The sequence below is a fragment of the Tamandua tetradactyla genome, chromosome 7 (assembly GCF_023851605.1).
Source record: "Tamandua tetradactyla isolate mTamTet1 chromosome 7, mTamTet1.pri, whole genome shotgun sequence".
Classification (NCBI taxonomy): domain Eukaryota; kingdom Metazoa; phylum Chordata; class Mammalia; order Pilosa; family Myrmecophagidae; genus Tamandua; species Tamandua tetradactyla.
Window position 1 is genome coordinate 90,864,045 of NC_135333.1, and position 18,552 is coordinate 90,882,596.

Here is an 18,552-nt window from a genome sequence, read left to right on the forward strand (position 1 = left end):
TCACCTCACCTGGCAAGGAACCATGACCAGCTGAAGTGCTTGCTGAGGGTAAAGGGAACATGGAATGGGTAGTAGAAGTTAATGATAAATATAATTTATAACCACATGACCAGTTACAGAAACAAGGACTGTGAGTGTATAAATATTTCCTCCCTGTTTCATTATAAGCATGTTTATATTTGTACATAAGCAAATTATCTTGTTTTCCTCTTATCATATGACATAAGTTGTATTGTTCATGTTATAGTATTTAAGTCATAAGATACGAAGTTTAAGAATGAATGCTACCTAAGGATTTGCACCCTATTCTGGGGAGATGTAGTGCATTTCCCATTGTACTCAGGACAGTTGAAAATTGTTAAGTGAAACACATGTCTGTTATTCTGTTCTGTTTGGAAATTGAGCATGTTTCAAAGTGATGTGTATAGCTGCCAAGCTGACAAGGGGTGGACTATGATAGTTAAATTCTGGTGTCAACTTGGCCAAGTGAATATGCCCAGTTGTTTGGTCAGGTAAGCACAGGCCTGATTGTTGCAAGGATATTTTGTGGCTGGTTTATTAAGTCCTCAGTTGGTTGTTTGAATTTCTGGCTGATGACATCTGCAGTCAACTAAGGCATGCCTCCCACAATGAGATAAGGCAATCACTTAAAGCCTTTTAAGGAAGGAGACTCTTCCACTGCTTCTTCAGCTAGTGAGCCTCTCCTGGAGAGTTGTCCAGACCCTTCATCAGGGCCACCAGTTTCACAGTGTGCCCTACGGATTCTGGACTCTTCCATTCCCCTGGTTGCCTGAGACACCTGTGTAAATTTCATATTTACAGATCTCTCCTATTGATCCTATTTCTCTAGAGAACCCTGATTAACACACACTCCTTACCTCTCCCTCTCACTGACCACTCATATTTCAATCTACCCAATTTTACCCTTTATCCCCCACTATTATTTATTTATTTATTATCCTTATTTTGTTTTACTCATCTGACCACATCCTGGATTAAAAGAGCGTCAGACACAAGGTTTTCATAATCACACCATCACATTGTAAAAGCTATTCAGTTATACAATCATCTGCAAGATTCAAGGCTATGGGAACACAGCTCAACAATTTTAGGTACTTCCCTCTAGCCACCCCAATATACCATAAACTAAAACCAGATATCTATATAATGCTTAAGAATAACGTCCAGGATAACCTCTCGACTCCGTTTGAAATCTCTCAGTCACTGACACTGTATTTGTCTCAATTTTCTCTTCTTCCTTTTTGTCAAGAAGGCTTTCTCAATGGGTCCCGGCTCATCCCGGGAGTCCTGTCCCACATTGTCAGGTACATTTATAGCCCTGGGAATCATGTCTGTTTTGATGGACTTTTAGGATGCAAGGTCCATCTTTGTATCTGGATATTGACATATTGTCTATACACCATACCTGTTAATAGACATACTCTACCCACTTTTTATAAACAAATTAGGTTTTCATGAAAAGTAGCTCTCTGACAGAAAATCATTTCAATTAATCCGGGTTTTAAATAAAGTAAAAACTCATTGCAAATACCTTAATATTTTAAACTGTTCTATATATAAGCTTTGGAGCCCAGTGAAATAGGAAAATGTGGGTCCCCTTGTTAAAAAAAAGTAGTAAGAATTTCAAGATGGCAACAGCAGAGCATTAAGCCAAACACAGGGCACTTCACAGTGCAGGTCACATGCCCATGGACCCAGCTTTCCTTTGCAATACATTGGGGACTTGATTATGAACCTGAAGAAACTCTGCTCATTATAAGTGAGTTGTTGCACCTCTGAAAAAAGTATGTCATTCTTCGTGTTTTGGTTTGCTAAAGGTGCCAGAATGCAATATACCAAAAATGGGTTGGCTTTTACAATGGGGATTTATTAGTTGACAAATTTATAGTTCTAAAGCCATGGAAATGTCCACATTAAGGCATTAACAGGACGATACCTTTTCTGAAGAAAGGCCTTCGGCACTAGGACAGCTCTGTCACATGGGAAGGCATGTGGCCGATATCTGCTAGTTCTTCTGTCCCAGGTTTCATTGCATTCAGCTTCTGGCTTTGGGGGCTTCCTCTCTCAGCTTCTGTGGGGATGTCCTTTTCTCTCAGCCTCAGTGGGGCTGCTCTAAGCTCTCTGGGCTTTTTCTGTGTGTCTTTTGTGCTCTTATAAAGGACACTAGTAAGGGGATTTAAGAACAACGTTGAATGAGGTGGGTCACATCTCAATTTAAATAACCTACTCAAAAGTCTCACCTAAAATAGGACTGTACTCACAGATATGGGTTAAAATAACATGGCCCTATTTGTTAAGGAAAAAATAAGTGTACTTTTTTCCCCCTAAAGTAAAATAACTGTTGCAGAATGAGAAACAGGAATGTGTAGGACAAAATAATTGGACATAGGGTGCATGGGTGGTTCAGTGACAGAATGCTTGCCTTCCATGCGAGAGACATGGGTTTGATTGCTGGACCATGCACCCCCACTACCACCACCCCCCAAAATGGACGGATATAGAAAGTTGCCGAAGTCTTGTTGGAAGTGAACCTTATTGGTTAAGTTTGGCTAAGATTTATAGTTTTGTAAGATTTTTAATAGTTCTCTTATCAGATGTATCTTCATGCAAAACAAGAATTTGGTTTTTCACTCTGTTAAAATGACAGTGTTTTCCTGGGTTATTTGTTTGCTCTTAGTGAGAAGCTATGAAAAGGTTTTTAATCATCTGAGTAATCTGCCTAGATGACAAAGATTCTACATCTTACCAGCCCTATATACTTAACGATATATATATATATGGCTTTTTCTGGGCTATAAAATAGCTTCAAAATACCACACCTAATAACTCCTATGTACCTGATAATACACATGCTTTATGATTTATATGACATAAAAGAGATGTTATCATTGCCTGTTGATAACATTACAAATCAATTTTAATATAGAATCCACATTATTGTACTTGAAACAAAGTAAATAAGAAGTATTTTTCTGGATCCTCTGATTCTAGTAATATCTATCCACATTAGTCATTGGAAGAGAGTAAACCAAAAAAAGCATACAGAATGCAGAGGTAAATCTTTTTAATTTTGCGCAGAAATGGGGAATTCTCTGAGGATTTAATTACTTAATTCTGTAAGAATTCATACTCTTTTTGTTCCCAAATTTCTACATGCTTGACCCCAAATTTCTATATCCTTGTACTTTAAAATACTAAAATACACACTGTGATACACAAACTCAGAGAAGAAGGGCGGTTTGTGTGTGTGTGTATGTGGTATTAACCCTGAGCTTAATTTCAATGGCCACCCCTTATATTATGGTTTCTGAAGCATATTTAACTTAATCACAAGTGTCCTGAAGAAGATATTTTTGTTTCCACCTCCCGTGAGACAGAAGCTCAGTGAAGTTAGGTGCAGGTGCCCAAGATCACTAAGGAGCAGAGCCTGGAACCAAATGCCACAATTTACTAAAAAGGACATCCGTTTAATCTGAAAAATAGTTGTAAAGGGTTATATGTTAATTCATCCTAAGGTAGAAAATAAGATAGCTCCTTAAATGATGACTATTATTAGGTAGGTTCTGACGGGTTCTGACTTTTTGTAATTCTAACCTGATATACAAACTAGCTGACCAAACTGATGAGTTAAAGCCTGCGTACGCACGCGTTCACAGGTTGCCAACACCGTGGTAGGGCGATTCTCTATATTTATTTACACAACCTGTAAATGGTGAAGCCAGTTTTTAAACTCAAGCAGTCTGCCTCAAGAGGTCGTCCTCCAAGCTACTATAAAACACTGCCTGTCTTCCGTTCTTGCATGTTGCATGCACAAGCTGAAGACTTTCTTTAAGGGGAACAGTATTGCAAAGAAGCTGGTAGGGTAGACAGACTGATTCCTGATTGCCCCACCCCACACCTGTCCTCTGTGAGCCACCATTTCCCCCATTCCTTTTTGTCTCTATTCGCAATTGTCTTTGAATTGATTCCTTTGGATTTATTTTTCTTTTTGTTTTCTTCCTATTACTTTCTCCTATTTTCAGGGTACATTCTAGCTCTCGACTCAATTACACGCGATAGTCCGGTTTCCGCACCCTAGGGGCGGGACAAGACTGTCTGAGCATGCGCGGTATCGGCTTCAGCCCCTCCTCTTGACGGTGGTTTACGCTTGACCTCTCCGGCTTGCCGTCTTCGCAGCTATGGCGGCTGCCGCGCTTCTAGCGTGCACAGTCTTGCAGCCGGGGACCAGGAACCTGCGTGCTTTCTCCACCGCTGTATCACCGGCCACTCGTACGCTGAGATCAAGGCCTTGTGAGTACCCACCGTGTCGCCTTTGGGGGTGGCGAGAGGGCGAATTACCAGATCCATGATGGCCACTGCTGCGCCTGAGCCTTTGACGCCGTAGGAAAGGCAGTAAGTCCTTTGCTCGCCTTTTGCCTGCCAGCGTAGTAGGGAAACTGCGGGTTTAGGTTTCCGCGCGTTGTCACGTTCCTTGTCTGCACTTGGTACTTCTGGGTCCTTTGTGAACGCAGTGAATTTGCCCCCTCCGTGACCTGCACTTTCTGGTGCTCCCTCCTCCAGCTAACTGCACGGGGTTTGTCCCTGGTTATTGGTGCGCAGTTATGTTTGTTAGGTAGCGTTGAATTGCGGATTTTCCCTACTTTAAGACAAGCATACAGTTGTCCTAGAAATACCTGCAGATGTGAATTCCATGGCTAGCTATGCCACCGAATGGGATGACTTTCATTCAAGAGGCATTAATGAAATGGCCTTCATTCAACAGAGAATTGTAGGGATGCCTTATGTCATACTTGCCCTGAGGGAGTGTAGTGGAAAAGAGATTTATAAACGTGAAAGTGTCATGTAGTGTGTGTGTGGGGGGGGGAAGGGGGCTGTAGCAGAAGTATGAATAGAGCGGCGGGAGAACATTGAGGAAGAGCCAGCCAGAGTCGGAAAGGGCTCAGCCAAGGAGCCAAGGAAGGGGTACGTCCAGTCATTCATGAAGTCCTGTCAGTACTACCTCGTACGGTATCACTAATTTACTCACTTCACACCCCCAGTAGCCCTGTCTAAACCACCGTCTCTAAATTCTACATTAGTTTCCTTACTATTCCTACTTCCATTCCTGTCCTCCTACATTGAATTCTCACACCAGCCAGAGTGAAATGTTCAGAAAGCAAATCTTATCCTGTAACTCCTTTGTTCATAATCTACAAGTGGCTTCCCATTGCTTTAAGGCAAATAATAAATTTCTTAAGGTGTCATACGTGGCTCTTTATAGTTTTAACGCTTGTATGTTTTTCATTCATTCATTCAGCATGTACTTATTGACATCCTACTGTTGTTCTAGATTCTGGAACTACAGCAAGGTTTGTGACCGCATGGAGTTTACATTCTTTGGGGGAGTCTGACTATAAGCAAATAAACAATTAAATGAAAACATCAGAAAAGTAAACAGCATATTGATAATAGGGAAACTGCGGTTATAGAGTAGAATAAGATAGAGGAAGGTGTCTGAGGAGGTAACATTTGAGCACAACCCAGAGCTATGCAAAGATCCAGGCTAAAAGCATTCTTGGTATGGGGAACTGCAAGCACAAAGGCCAGAGAAGCGTGAAGCTTAGAGGTGTGATAAGGAACAGAAAGAAGTCTAATGTGAGTGGACCTGGGTGAGCAAAGGGAAGAGTGGTAGGACAAGACATCAGAGAGATGTGAAATGTGAAGGCTGATATGTAAAGGCTTTCAGACATTTAATTTTGATTTTTGGCATGGGTTTTATAATACGTTTGGGATCACATTGGAGGATTTTGTGCAGAGAAGTGATAGAATATGATTTACACTTTTAAAAGATCACTGGCTGCAGTGTGGAAGACTGATTTTAGCAGGGCAAGAGTAAAAGCCAGGAGATCAGTTTGGAGGCTGTTGGAATGGTGCAAATGAGATAATGGTGTCTTGGATTGAGAGCAGTGTGGAGAATCCAAATTTGTTGTATTTGGAATATATTTTGAAGATAGAGCTGACAGGGTTCATGGATTTGATATGGGACTTTAGGAAAAGGTAGATTTTTGTCCTGAACAATTGGATAAAAGTGATACTGTTTACAGGGCTGGGAAGACTGGGAGAAGGACATCAAGAGCTCTGCCAAGGATATGTTATAGTTGACATGCCTATTAAATATCTCCAGGTTGTTTTCTCAGTATGCACCCTATTTTACTTTAAGTATCTGCCTGCTAAATTTGTTTATTTTGATTTTTCATGTTCTCTCCCTTTAAAACACTTCCTCACATGCTTTTTCACTTCCTGTTCATCTTTCAGGTTTCAGCTTAAAGTTACTTCCTCAGAGAGATTTTCCTTTAATAATTGACGAGATTCAGTTCCCTGCTATATATTTCCAAAATACTGAGAGACTCTTGAATTTTGTGAGAACAAAGACTGTGTTTGTCTTATTCATTGCTGTCTTCCTAGCTTCTGGTAGAAAGTATCACTCTCCTTTTAAATGAATTAATATTTAGGATGAATAGGAATTTGCCAGGTGAAGAAGTGAAGTGGGAAGGTGGTAAAAGTAGGTAGATGGAAGGGAAAGAAGCACATTCTAGGTAGATTCAGTAGAGCTCAGAGAAAGCCTAAAGGGCCTAATACATGGAAGAAAAGTTTAGTGTAGCTTTGGGGCCTTGTGAAGGAAAGTGAAGCTAGAGGTAGGTTGTTCAAAATGAGAAAAGTCTTGTGTGCTTTGCTAATATCACCTTAACTCTTTGATTGTTAGTTTTCTTGAGTATAGATGAATGGGATAAAGTGCTATACTGCTGGCATCTGGGACACTTCTTACATGGGAAGGCACATGGCCAGCATCCGCTGGATCTTTGCTCCCAGATTTCATTGCTTTTAGCTCCTGGTTCCAGTGGCCTCCTCTCTGAGCTTCTCTGGGTCCTCTCTTAGCATCTCTAGGGCTTTTCTCTCTAAACTTTCTCAGTTTTTCCATCCTTTAGGCTCTTATAAAGGACTCCGATAGAAGGATTAAGACCCACCTTGAATGGGGTGGGTTATATCTCAATTGATATAACCTAACCAAAAGGTTCCACCCACAGTACGTCTGCATCCATAGGAATGGATTAAAAGAACATGGCCTTTTTCTGAAGCTGTACATAATAGCTTCAAACCAACACAATCCATTTTGAGTTAATTTTTGTATAGGGGTCCTCTTTCATTCTTTTGGTTACAGATATCCAGTTCTCCAAATGCCATTTATTGGAAGAGACTTTTCTGACCCAGTTGAGTGAAGTTGGGAGCCTTGTCAAAAATCAGTGACCATTCACCTTTGTTTTTTTTTTTTGTTTGTTTTTTCATGAGCAGTCTCTGGGAATCAAACCCAGATCTCCAGCTTGGCAGGCAAGAATTCTTGCCACTGAGCCACCATTGCATTGCCCCCACCTTTGTTTTTGAAAGATTGTTTCACTAAATAGAGAATCATAGATTCATAGGTTTTTAATTTTCTTCAGTACTTTTAAGATGTTGGTTCATTGACTTCTCACATGCTTTGTTTTTCATGTGAAATATGTGATCATCCATTTTTGTTCTCCCATAATGTGCTTTTTTTACTCTGACTGCTTTTAAGATTTTCTTTTATCACTGGTTTGAGCAATATTGGTTATCATGTGCCTTAGTGTAGCTCTTTTTGTGTTTCTTGTGCTTGGGGTTCATTGAAATTCTTAAATCTGTGGGTTTATAAGAGTCATCAAATTTGGAAAATTTTCTGCCATTATTTCATCACCTATTTTTCTGTCCTATTCCTTTCCAGACTCCAGTTGCATGTCTGTTGAATTACTTCAAGTTATCCCTCAGCTCACTGATGCTCTTTTTTATTTCATTTTGATTCTGTTTTCTCTGTTTCATCCAGATAGTTTCTATTGCCATGTCTTCATGTTCACTTATCTTTTCTTCTACACTGTTTAGTACATTATAAATGTTCTCCAGTGTGTTTTGCTTTTTCAGACATTATAGCTTTTATTTCTAGAAATTCAAATTAGGTCTTTTGAAAAGTTTGCATCATGTTTATGTCTTTCATTCCTCTCCTTAACATGCTGTAGTTTTCCCTACCTTTTTGAACATTCTGTAGTTAAAATAACTATTTGATATCTTTGTCTACTAATTCAGTAACTGTGATTTTTGGTTGTGTTTCTATGTATTTTTTTTTCCTCATTGCAGTTGTATTTTTCATTTTCTTTGCATGTCTGGCAGTTTTTTTATTGGATGGAACATATGAATTTTACCTTTTGAGTGCTGTTATTGGATTTTAAAAAATATTGTAGCGGTTTGGTGTAGTACACAGCTTTGTTACTTGGAAACAGTTTGATCCTTTTGAAGCTTGTTTTTAAGCCTAGTTAGATGATATCAGAGCAGTATTAGCATTTAGGGCTAATTTTGCCGTATTGCTGAAGTAACACTCTTTTAAGTGTTCTGCTTAATGTCTTGTGTATTATGAGATTTTCCACTCTGGCTGGTGAGAATCCCAGTTCTTCTTGACCCTTTATGAGCTTAAGTTCTACATGGTCTTTTTAGGTGGTTCTCTCTCTTTCTCTTTTTAGTTCTTTCAGGTTAGAAAGTAAATGTGGTCCCTGTTACTTTATCATGACTGGAAGTGGAAGTCCTCAGCACTGATATTTTTGCACCAAGCCAGAAATCAGGAAGGTCCTTTTTCCACTGAAAAAGGTGTAAGGTTATGTTTACAAGCACAGGTTCTAGAGTCAAAAAGACTTGGGTTCCAGTAGTGCCACTAGATACTAGCATTTGTTGTTAGCAGTGTTGCTTAACCTCCCTGAGTGTCACTTTATTGACTTCTAAAATAATAATAATAATACTTGCATTTTATTGTGAGGAATAAAGTTAAATGAGATAATAATGGAAAGCATTTAGCACAATGTCTGGCATATGGAAGTGCTCAGTAAATTTAACTGTTATTTCAGCATAGCAAAACATTTACTTAACACTGCATAAGATAGTATCTTAAAATATATATTTCTAAGTAATTTGCCTTCTTCTACAATCGTGATTTATTAGGTGTGGCTGTGATTTTTGTTATTGGTATTATTGTTGTTCTGCAGATCTGATATACAATGGGGAACAATAAACTGAGGCATTAGGGTTTTTTTTTGGTAGAAAAAATAGAAATAATTAAAATATAAGCAAGTATAATTCAGTCAGAACTTTTCAAACCAAATATCTTTAAAAATTATAATACAGTTGGTTCATGCTATTTGTAGTAGTAATGTTTTTTAAAGTTGCTGTGAAACTGAATTAGTGAATACTGAATCATTGCTCTTAGGAGAAATACGGTGTTAGGTTCCTGCAAGTCTCTGGTCACAATATTTTTGTTAACCAGTCATTACTTAACCTGGTTTTATGTGTATTTTGTTTTGAGGCATCTTTTTTGGTATATGTTGTTCATTCATTAACATAGGCCACCCAAAAACCCAGCTAATAGCACTTTAACTCATGCCTGAACAAAGCTTATCTAACACACACATTTTCTCCACAAGGCACATCCCCAACCTTCTTGCATTTAAAAATACTAGGCAACCCTTCAGTACTATGCCTGGGGAACATTTTAAATAGTAAAGTCACCACCCCCCCCACGCACACAAAAATATACTAAAAGACAAAAAATGTGCGAAAAGGACCCATTCGCAGAAGGAGAGCTGAAACAAGAAGGCAAAGCGTTACCTTGATCAACCTCAGCTGGAATATGTGTATCGGGCAACTCAAACTTTTTGATACTGCATGGTTCAGATGATTGCAGAAGCGCCCTGAGCATTGATTTGGAGTTACAAATTAATTTTAGTGTGTATGCAAATTTGTAAATACAGTATAATGAGGCTTGATTATATTTATGTCTTAACTAGATACTTTAACTTGGGAGAGTGGGTTTATTTTATGGTGACCCTCAAAGTTTATTGAATTTGTTTCTTTAGATGATGAGTTAATTATGTCAACAATCACAATATACTTTATATTCAGATGGAACTTTATTAGCTATTTCTGACTTTTATGTTTTCATTGAAATGATTTAGTTCTGAGCTTACAGAGGGTGGACTATTGTTTCATTTTTGTTGTATAATACCTTAAATTGTGCTAGAATTATGAATCATGATAGATGTTGAGCAGCGCTGTTATAAAATTCTTTATAACTGTTTTTTCTTGTAGATACAGCAGAAAACACTAAAACATCCAAAAATGCAAGACAAATGAAAAGAAAGGTAAACAATTAATGAACCCCACTGTATTCTATCTTAATCATCTCTGAAATTCTAAAGTGAGGTACCTATCCTTGATGAGGCAGAAGGGTGCTGCCAGAGAAGGCAGGTGACATTTACTTGGTGACTATAAGGCAAAGTCTAGGTTTTGATGATTTTTGTCAGTATCCAGAGAGTGGAACATCTTTGAGAAGTGGACTCACATATATCCAGGAAACTAGTATATAAATCAAAATAAAGAACTATTTTTGATGATGCCTACACCAGTCATGCAACTTTGAGTGTTTGAACAAATCTAACCAGTTTTGTCTCACCCTTATGCATCTCTTTGTGGGAATCCAAATTATAAAGTCACTTGATGAGCATGGAGTCAGAACAAAGGCACTAACGTTAGGAATTAAATGGCACTAAATTACAATAGTCTTAAACAATCATTTTTACAGGAATCTAACTTGTTCCAGGACACATGCCACACTGGCTTTGAGTATGCTTAGATGGGCAATGCTGAATTTTGTTTCTTTAATCTCTGTTCTATGTTGGCCATTCCCTTCTATTTAATGCACTTTAAAATAAATATATATATATCTTTTTTATATATATTAACGTAAATATGTTAATATGTTAATATGATTACTAAACTGTGAAATAGCCATTCTATGAACCTAGGAGACATATGATTTCACATTATGTATTTATTCAGTTAGCTTAACCTTAATTTATTTATCTTATACTTTCCTTATTCTCTGTTTCCTTATTTCTAAGTTCTCAGTGTCTCTTTGTGTACTGATTTCATCAAGTTTAAAAATTATTTCAATTCTCACTCCTTCATAAACAAAATGTAAAAATTTGCTTAAGTTTAAATAAATAAGATAGAAAACATTTAAGGGAAAGAAATGTGATATTCAAGGAGATCCTTGTCAGAGAGGGCTTTGAGGAAATGCAAAGGTATTTAGAAAGGGGTGGGTTTTTTGTTTTGTTTTTTTTGAACAGCAGTTTTGTGGGAGGTCAGATTTTACATAGATTTCATTTCTGCTTATAATTCTCTTAATTGCTGCTTTTTATAAATTTTAAAATTTAAGAACATGATCATTTAAAATATGAAACTATTTTTTGTTCCCTAGGTACTGCCTCCTAGGACAGAGAAAATGGCTGTTGACCAGGACTGGCCTAGTGTTTATCCTGTTGCAGCACCATTTAAACCCTCTGCAGTACCTCTTCCTGTTCGAATGGGCTATCCAGTGAAAAGAGGGGTACCCATGGCAAAGGAGGGAAACCTAGAACTGTTAAAGGTAAGATAAGTTAACAATCCATGGGATAAGACTTATACCTAATTATGTTCCAGTCTACATCTCCCCTGTAGCCCCACCTCCACCTCTATTATACTTCAGACTTCAGCATGTACCAGGTTGTGATATTTTAATTTATTTTCCGGGTAATGGATGTGATTTGATTATCCATGGTGAACAAGACTGAAAGAATCCTAGTATTTAAGAATTAATAAATTAATTGGTCTCATTGCTTCCCTTTTGGCCTCCCTCTTCCCCCCCAGTGTCTTTTCTATATTGTATTGTGCCTTTCTAGTGGAACTAAGAAAAATGAAACAACCTAACTTGTACTTGAGAATTGAAAGTGAAGTTTCTGCTTTTAAAAGAGAGATTTTAAAGCTTTCTGTCCGGAAGATAGAATATTATTGTTATATTTCCACCAACTTTATTATTTTGAAGCAAAATAGGTCATATGAAATGCTTTAGTTGATAACATCTATAAAGACTTATGAATCATAGGCTTTTTAAAGAAAATGTAAATGCTTAACTTGGGACTGTATATCTTAGTTCCTTTTCAAACAATGGATTATCATCAATGAACCCTGTTTTCCACTAAATGAGTTTTTCTGACAAAAAAGAAAAATTTGCTACAATGTGATGGTAAAAGTGAGATGGTAGCTTGAGGAAGAGTTTGTTGGAGACAGGGATAAATGAAATTTGGGAATGTAAATGTTTCAAGGAACATAAGAAAGGAAACATTGAAGGAACAAATATTTTCTTTGAATGGAAGAGGAGAAACAAAATTAGTTTAAAGAGAAGATCTTTGGAAAATGCCGCTGGGTGAGAGAGGGTAGTTTATATTATGTAATAATAACAATGGTTGTAAAATTATATGTATTTTTTTCATTTTAAACAACATTCCGATTTATTAAATTAAAAAAAGTATTATAAACTGTTTAATTTGCATCAGCTTCAAGGTTTATGTTGTTCCCAAATTTTGCATTTAACTGAACTTTCAAATCTAACACCCACTGCATCGATTCTACTCTGTCAGTTTCTTCCTACAATTTTTTCTTTGCTTCTTCTAACATTTCTTCTGTTTCTTCTTAAGAATGGCTAATGAAAACATCTCTGATTTGATAAGATATCAAATCCTAAAGCAGTCATCCTCTACCAACATGTTATCATCACAAGGATCTTCTAAATTTTGAAATTATTTCTTTTTTACGTCAGTTTCTTCTTTTAGCTCTGTGATTTCACTCATATTCCTTGCAAATTTGTTTATCTTTTCAAAAGTAACATTGACGTCTTCTGTAGCCACCTTCTTTATGGTGGCCACCATCTTTGGACCTGTAAACTGTATTTTAATAAACATATAAATTCAGTTGTTTAATGCATGCCATCCCTTTTTAAAATCATCTGTACATTTAGTCCACTGACATGATGCTGCCATTTAGTAAGCTTATTAACTGATGCAGTGAGTTTAGAACAGTGCCTATATAAAGTGCAATGTAAGCATTAGCTAAAGTTATGATGATGATACACATTTTGAAGTGTATATTTTCTTGTGTTGCCATGATGAAGTAATTTTCTACTTTTTTCTTATTTCACACCATAGAAGCTATATTTCATCATTTCTCTGAAAGATTTATTCTTAGATTTCTTTTAGCCTTTTAAAAATCTTAATCTTGAATTTTAAATTATAAAATATAGTACATATTTATAACATACTTATGTTTCCAAAATAAAGTATAGAAAATAAAACTGTTCAGGCCATAGACCCTATTTCCTGTGCCCACTTTCCTTATTAAAATAAATGTCAAAGTGTCTTGTGTTTTGATCAACACTCAAGATTATTAGCATACTGTTTGTAGTAATTTTCTTCTTGCTCAAATTTGCTATCCAAATGAGTTTCATGTTAAAATTTCTGTTTAGATGCTTAACATTATTAAAAAATATATGCTGGTAAATGTTTATTTGTTTGAAAGAATCTAGTCTCTGATTTTCACTGGCCCTGTAAATGATCAGATAGATAACTTTTTAATATATCATCATAAATGTATCTTCAGCTTCTTTAAACTCTTTAAAGATTTGTTCGTTTCTTTTATTCATTCATTCAAGTAAAGAAATGTTTACTAAGTACAAAGTGGAAATGTAACACCATGCTGTGTATTTCAGGGGAATTAAGATGATTAAATAAGGATTCATGTCCTTAGATGCCTTTAGTTTTGTAAGGAAAATACACATGTGCACCTGTAGCTCTAATGCCAGGAAGGAAATATAAAGTGATGTTTATTTTTCCAACATTGTCATAAGGTACATGGTACTGAATCTGTTTCAAGAATTTCTTTTCTTAAATCCACATCATCTGTAACATGTATTATTAGTATTGTAAAAAATGATCAGATTTTATTTACTACAAAGTTTGTTGGTTTATGATTTTGCTTTATGAGGAAATTGTCTTTTTCATGTTGTTAAGACATTTGATTAATTTATTCTTTCACTTTCTCTATTTTAGATCCCTAATTTTCTGCATTTGACTCCTGTAGCAATTAAAAAGCACTGTGAAGCTCTTAAAGGTATGGGCTTGTTTTCTCATTTAAACTTAATATTGACTTTGGACATAACATTTAAAATCTCAGTTAAAATATACTGTATAGCTTTATATTCTGAGTCCTATTTCTCCGTTTTTTAAAGAAGGGTTTTTAAGTTGTTTTCAGTGAATTAAATGGCAAATCAGCAAATTTTATAGACTGCTCTACAAAGTGCTATGAATAATAAATAAAATCAGAAATTATAATCTTTGCTCACAGATAGTTAGGGTCTTATTGATGAGTTACTGAAAGCACATAAATAAAAAGATAAAATATTTGCAAAGTTTTGCCAGCAGATACAAATCTGTATGATCCATACTGAAAACAGTGTAGAAGAATGTTGAGAAACAAACTAGTCAGGTACAGTTGAAGAAATTCTTCAAAAAATTTTTAAAAAGTAGAAGCAATACATGCATGTAGTTAACAAGTCAAGGATGAAAAAAAAGTACAACAGTATCATACTCCTCCTTCCCCATCAGCACTTCCTAGAGGTATTCCCTTTTAATCATTTTTTAGTTCTAGTGATCACTTCCATTATATTTCTACTAAAAGTGTATATGTTGATAAACATAATGGAAGCAATCTCCAGAACTTGATTATTCCTTCCTTAATAGATATATATTAATGGTAGTAATCATCAAAATATGATTATACCTCCAGTCTTGGATTTATTGATTTTGAATAGCATCTGTTGCTTCCTAGATAGAAATATAAAGATTTCGCTCACTTCCACTACTCCTTTCCACATGCCATGGAGGTAGACAAAATTTTTTTAGTTCATGGTTCTTTCTGTATGTGTTTCCGTAATTACATACTTATTCTGACTTATTTTCTGTTCTTTTTTGCATTGACTTATATAGAGTAAGCAGATTTAAATCGTTTAAGGTTCACAGTTGTTTAGTGATTATATAGTTTTTATTCAAATTCAAGAATTAGTTATCTTTGGATCAAGTTTGGATATATTCATTCTGATTTAAAGATTCAGTATATATGCCTACTATACTTGTTAAAGCTGTTCGGGAAAGAAAATGCAACCTAGAAATTCTTCCCAGATGGCATGTTCATGTTGGAAGGAGAAGTAGGATAGTGAACAAAATTATGATTTAGTTCAAGCTTTTGGGAAGCCTTCTATTTTAAAAGTAATAAAGAAGAGGTAAAGAGGTCCTAAGAAGTAGGTATATTACTCTTGAAAAAAGGGGTAAAAAATCTCTTCTATTTCCTTTCATTCATGTGGTCCTGTGTTTGGGGACGTTAAAGGGACATTATCCCTTTAGGGTGTGTTTTTATGTTTGTGCCTGGAATTGAACTAACGCTTGACGACCATTTCAAATGAATTTATGTACCCCATTTGGCACAGATCATATACATGTTTATTTATTTATTTGTTTGTTTATTTGCAATGGCAGGCACTGGGAATCAAACCCAGGTCTCCAGCATCGCAGGTGAGAGCTCTGCCACTGAGCCACCGTGGCCTGCCCCATATATTAATTTTCAATACTTTGTAAACCAGTTAATAAATTTTTCACATTGTGATGAACTCCATTTTTATCCTTTTTTAAATGTTATTTTAAAATGTGATCTTAGAATCTAGGAACTGGTCATTTATATGAAGTATTTCTAAAGTACTTCCTAAGTTTCAAATGAAAGACTTTCATACAACTCATTTAAAAGAGTAACATTATATTTTACAGTGTTTAAGTGAGTGTTTTAATCTTTTTTTAATTTTGCCTTTACATTTCTGCCAGCTTTTGGATTTAGACTGCATCATCCAAATATTTTTAAAGTTTTTCACATATTTCTTCTCAGTTTTCTTTTCAAAGTAGGTCAGCTGAGATTTTATATCTAACTTACAAATGGAAAATCTGAAGCACGGGAAAGTTAGGTAATTTACCAAAACTTTAACAATCAGTGGCAGAAGTTAAATAAAAACTGAAGTCTTCTGAAGTCTGTCTATTAGATTTTAGTCTATTACTCTACCTTTCAGATGAATAAAGGCTAATAGTGGTCTATTATGTACTTTCCAGTTGGCTGTGTTTCTTCAGACATATAATTATGTAATTTAATTTAAAAACTATAATTATCATCTGGTGATTGAAATGACATCCAAAGTTAAAAGAAAAATTCGTTGTAAACCCAAGAGCTCATAAAATTCCCCAAACTAGTCTCTGTTATGAAGTGCTTGGCAGTGATGAGTCTTACAGTGCAAGATATTGGAATTAGTCCATGATGGGAATGAAATTCAATCTCAGTAATCTTGTACTGTTCATTTTAATTTCAGACATTTCTTTCCCCTCAAAGTGACTGAGTATTAATCTCTTAAACAGCATGTTTAGGGAATGGTATTAACTATGCTTAATTTGCTAACATGTATTTAGTGTCAGATCTCAGAGAGTCTCTGTAACCCAAAATGACATTTTGCTGACTCTGATTTTAAAGCCTAAATGGGAGCTAAATATAGTATGTACTATAAGAAAATTGTTAGTTCAGGGAAATATTATTGGCAAAGTACCTTTCACTGTCTCTTAGATCACCTAGAAGAGTTCCCACATCTGCCTGTGATTATGATCAGCCTCCCCTGTAGTCAGGCTCTTTTTGAGAAAGCATGAATCCATATGATTTAAGGTGTTTGACTGAGGAAGCCTATTACTTTTGCTGGCTTTGGAGGGGGCTATTCAAGGAATGCGATTTCCACTGAGAAGAATCTGATAGTGTCGGAATTTTTTATTCCAACCTGAGAGCCGCTCAGCCACACTAACTTGATAGGAATAGGATACGAAGGATCTGCCCCCTACCTGTGGGGTTCTTAGTACTGATGCCTGTAGGAGACTGCTAACTTACTTATGTTTTGTTCCCAGATGGGGCCTGAGTTAACAGCTGTGTGCTGTAGAGGTGGGAAGAGAACCATGTTTACAGTGCTCGGAATCAGACAATTCCAGATTAGACAAAATCCCATCTCCTCTCTAGGCTAGCTGTCTTGACTGAAGAGAAGGTCAAAGCTGTTTCTTTTTCTATTTAGCCCCATTGGCACAGAAGTCACATAGGAAAAATGTGAATTACTCAAAAGATCCGTTTAAGGATAACCTAGGGTTTTGTACCTGTTTTTAATTGGTGCTCTATTCACCTCAATTTCTGGAGTATTATTGACCATATTTAAGTTCCCTCTTAGAGCTTTTCCAGATCCTTCAGTTCCCCTCAGTTGATTTTAAGTACAATTCATTTGGAAGTGAATTAATAGTGGCTGTTGCTCTAGGCACCATGAATTGTTTGATTTTATTTTAGCTGGGATGGAGGAATTAAACTGTACCATAACAGATACATGTACAAAGCTATAATAAGCTTCCATCAAGTCACAATTCCCTATTAACATATCATAGCGCTCCTTACAAACTTGAAATTCAAATCATTCCCTTAATCAAATTTCCTAACTAAGGTATGCCTCCAAAGAAAAGGGATGAAGGATAATATGTATGTAAAATGCAGCAGAGAGTCAGTTCTTTCATGTAACCTGTGGGTGATCTCTCTCAACTATTTGCCTTTTTTCTGGCACATATATAGCAATGAACATTTATTTTCATAAGTATAACTGAGAATTTTTTTAAATTTTCAGATTTTTGCACTGAGTGGCCAGCTGCACTAGACAGTGATGAGAAATGTGAGAAGTATTTTCCAATTGAAGTTGACACAGCCGATTATGTTTCAGCAGGACCATCTGTTCGAAACCCCAAAGCACGAATAGTAACCTTAAGAGTAAGAGTTCTTTTTTAAAAAGAAACAATAATACCTTATTTAAAGATAGCATTTTGTATGTATGATTGTAAAATGAATACATATTATAGAAAATTTGGAAAATATATAAAGGTTTTAAAGTATAAAATAAAATTGCCTATAATTTTATCACTACTATATAATCATTATTAACTACATACGAGCTCATTTTAGTATATATACAACCAACCTTTGCATGTATTAATGGGATGATACTGTATTTGTTTAGTAATTTGTTCCTTTACACTTAGCAATATTTCTCAGTGTTATTATATATTCTTTAATATTACTTTTAATGGCTATATAGACTAAAGCATTTTATTTATGAGGATCTGTTATATGCTAAGACAATATTTGATGCAATGTTGAACATGTCATTGGTAGTCCTTTTTCTGAGACTGAAGTGGGAGGCAAATAAATAATTCCATAACAAACCTCTGACCTAATTTGTGTAAGTTATCTACATTATGGGACATTTAAGCTTTTTTAACAGTTTTCTTTAAAACATTTTTTTTATTGTATAGTATAACATATATAAAAAGCAAATAAATAAAAAAGCAATAGTTTTCAAAGCGCTCTTCAACAAGTAGTTACAGGACAGATCCCAGAGTTTGTCATGGGCTACCATATGATCCTCTCAGATTTTTCCTTCAGCTGCTCCAGAATATAGGAGGCTAGAGG

At 35.8% G+C, this 18,552-nt stretch overlaps 1 protein-coding gene and 1 pseudogene across 5 annotated transcripts in view; one reads left to right on the top strand and one right to left on the bottom strand.

The window, feature by feature from the left end:
• Positions 1-4,147: 4,147 nt before the first annotated feature.
• The window catches only part of MRPS35 (mitochondrial ribosomal protein S35), a 49,291-nt gene continuing 34,886 nt past the window's right edge, over positions 4,148-18,552 (top strand). For 2 of the 5 annotated variants that reach the window (XM_077170402.1, XM_077170406.1), the window contains exons 1-5: positions 4,148-4,311; positions 10,198-10,250; positions 11,369-11,536; positions 14,031-14,091; positions 17,714-17,853. In XM_077170402.1, coding sequence (XP_077026517.1) covers positions 4,200-4,311; positions 10,198-10,250; positions 11,369-11,536; positions 14,031-14,091; positions 17,714-17,853 — 534 coding nt within the window. In that variant the 5' untranslated portion in view covers positions 4,148-4,199. Of the gene's footprint in view, positions 4,414-5,415; positions 5,656-10,197; positions 10,251-11,368; positions 11,537-14,030; positions 14,092-17,713; positions 17,854-18,552 lie in introns of those variants that run through there. The other 3 variants (XM_077170403.1, XM_077170404.1, XM_077170405.1) reach the window with 3 other exon arrangements.
• Positions 12,469-12,854, bottom strand: LOC143691623 (prefoldin subunit 4 pseudogene; annotated as a pseudogene).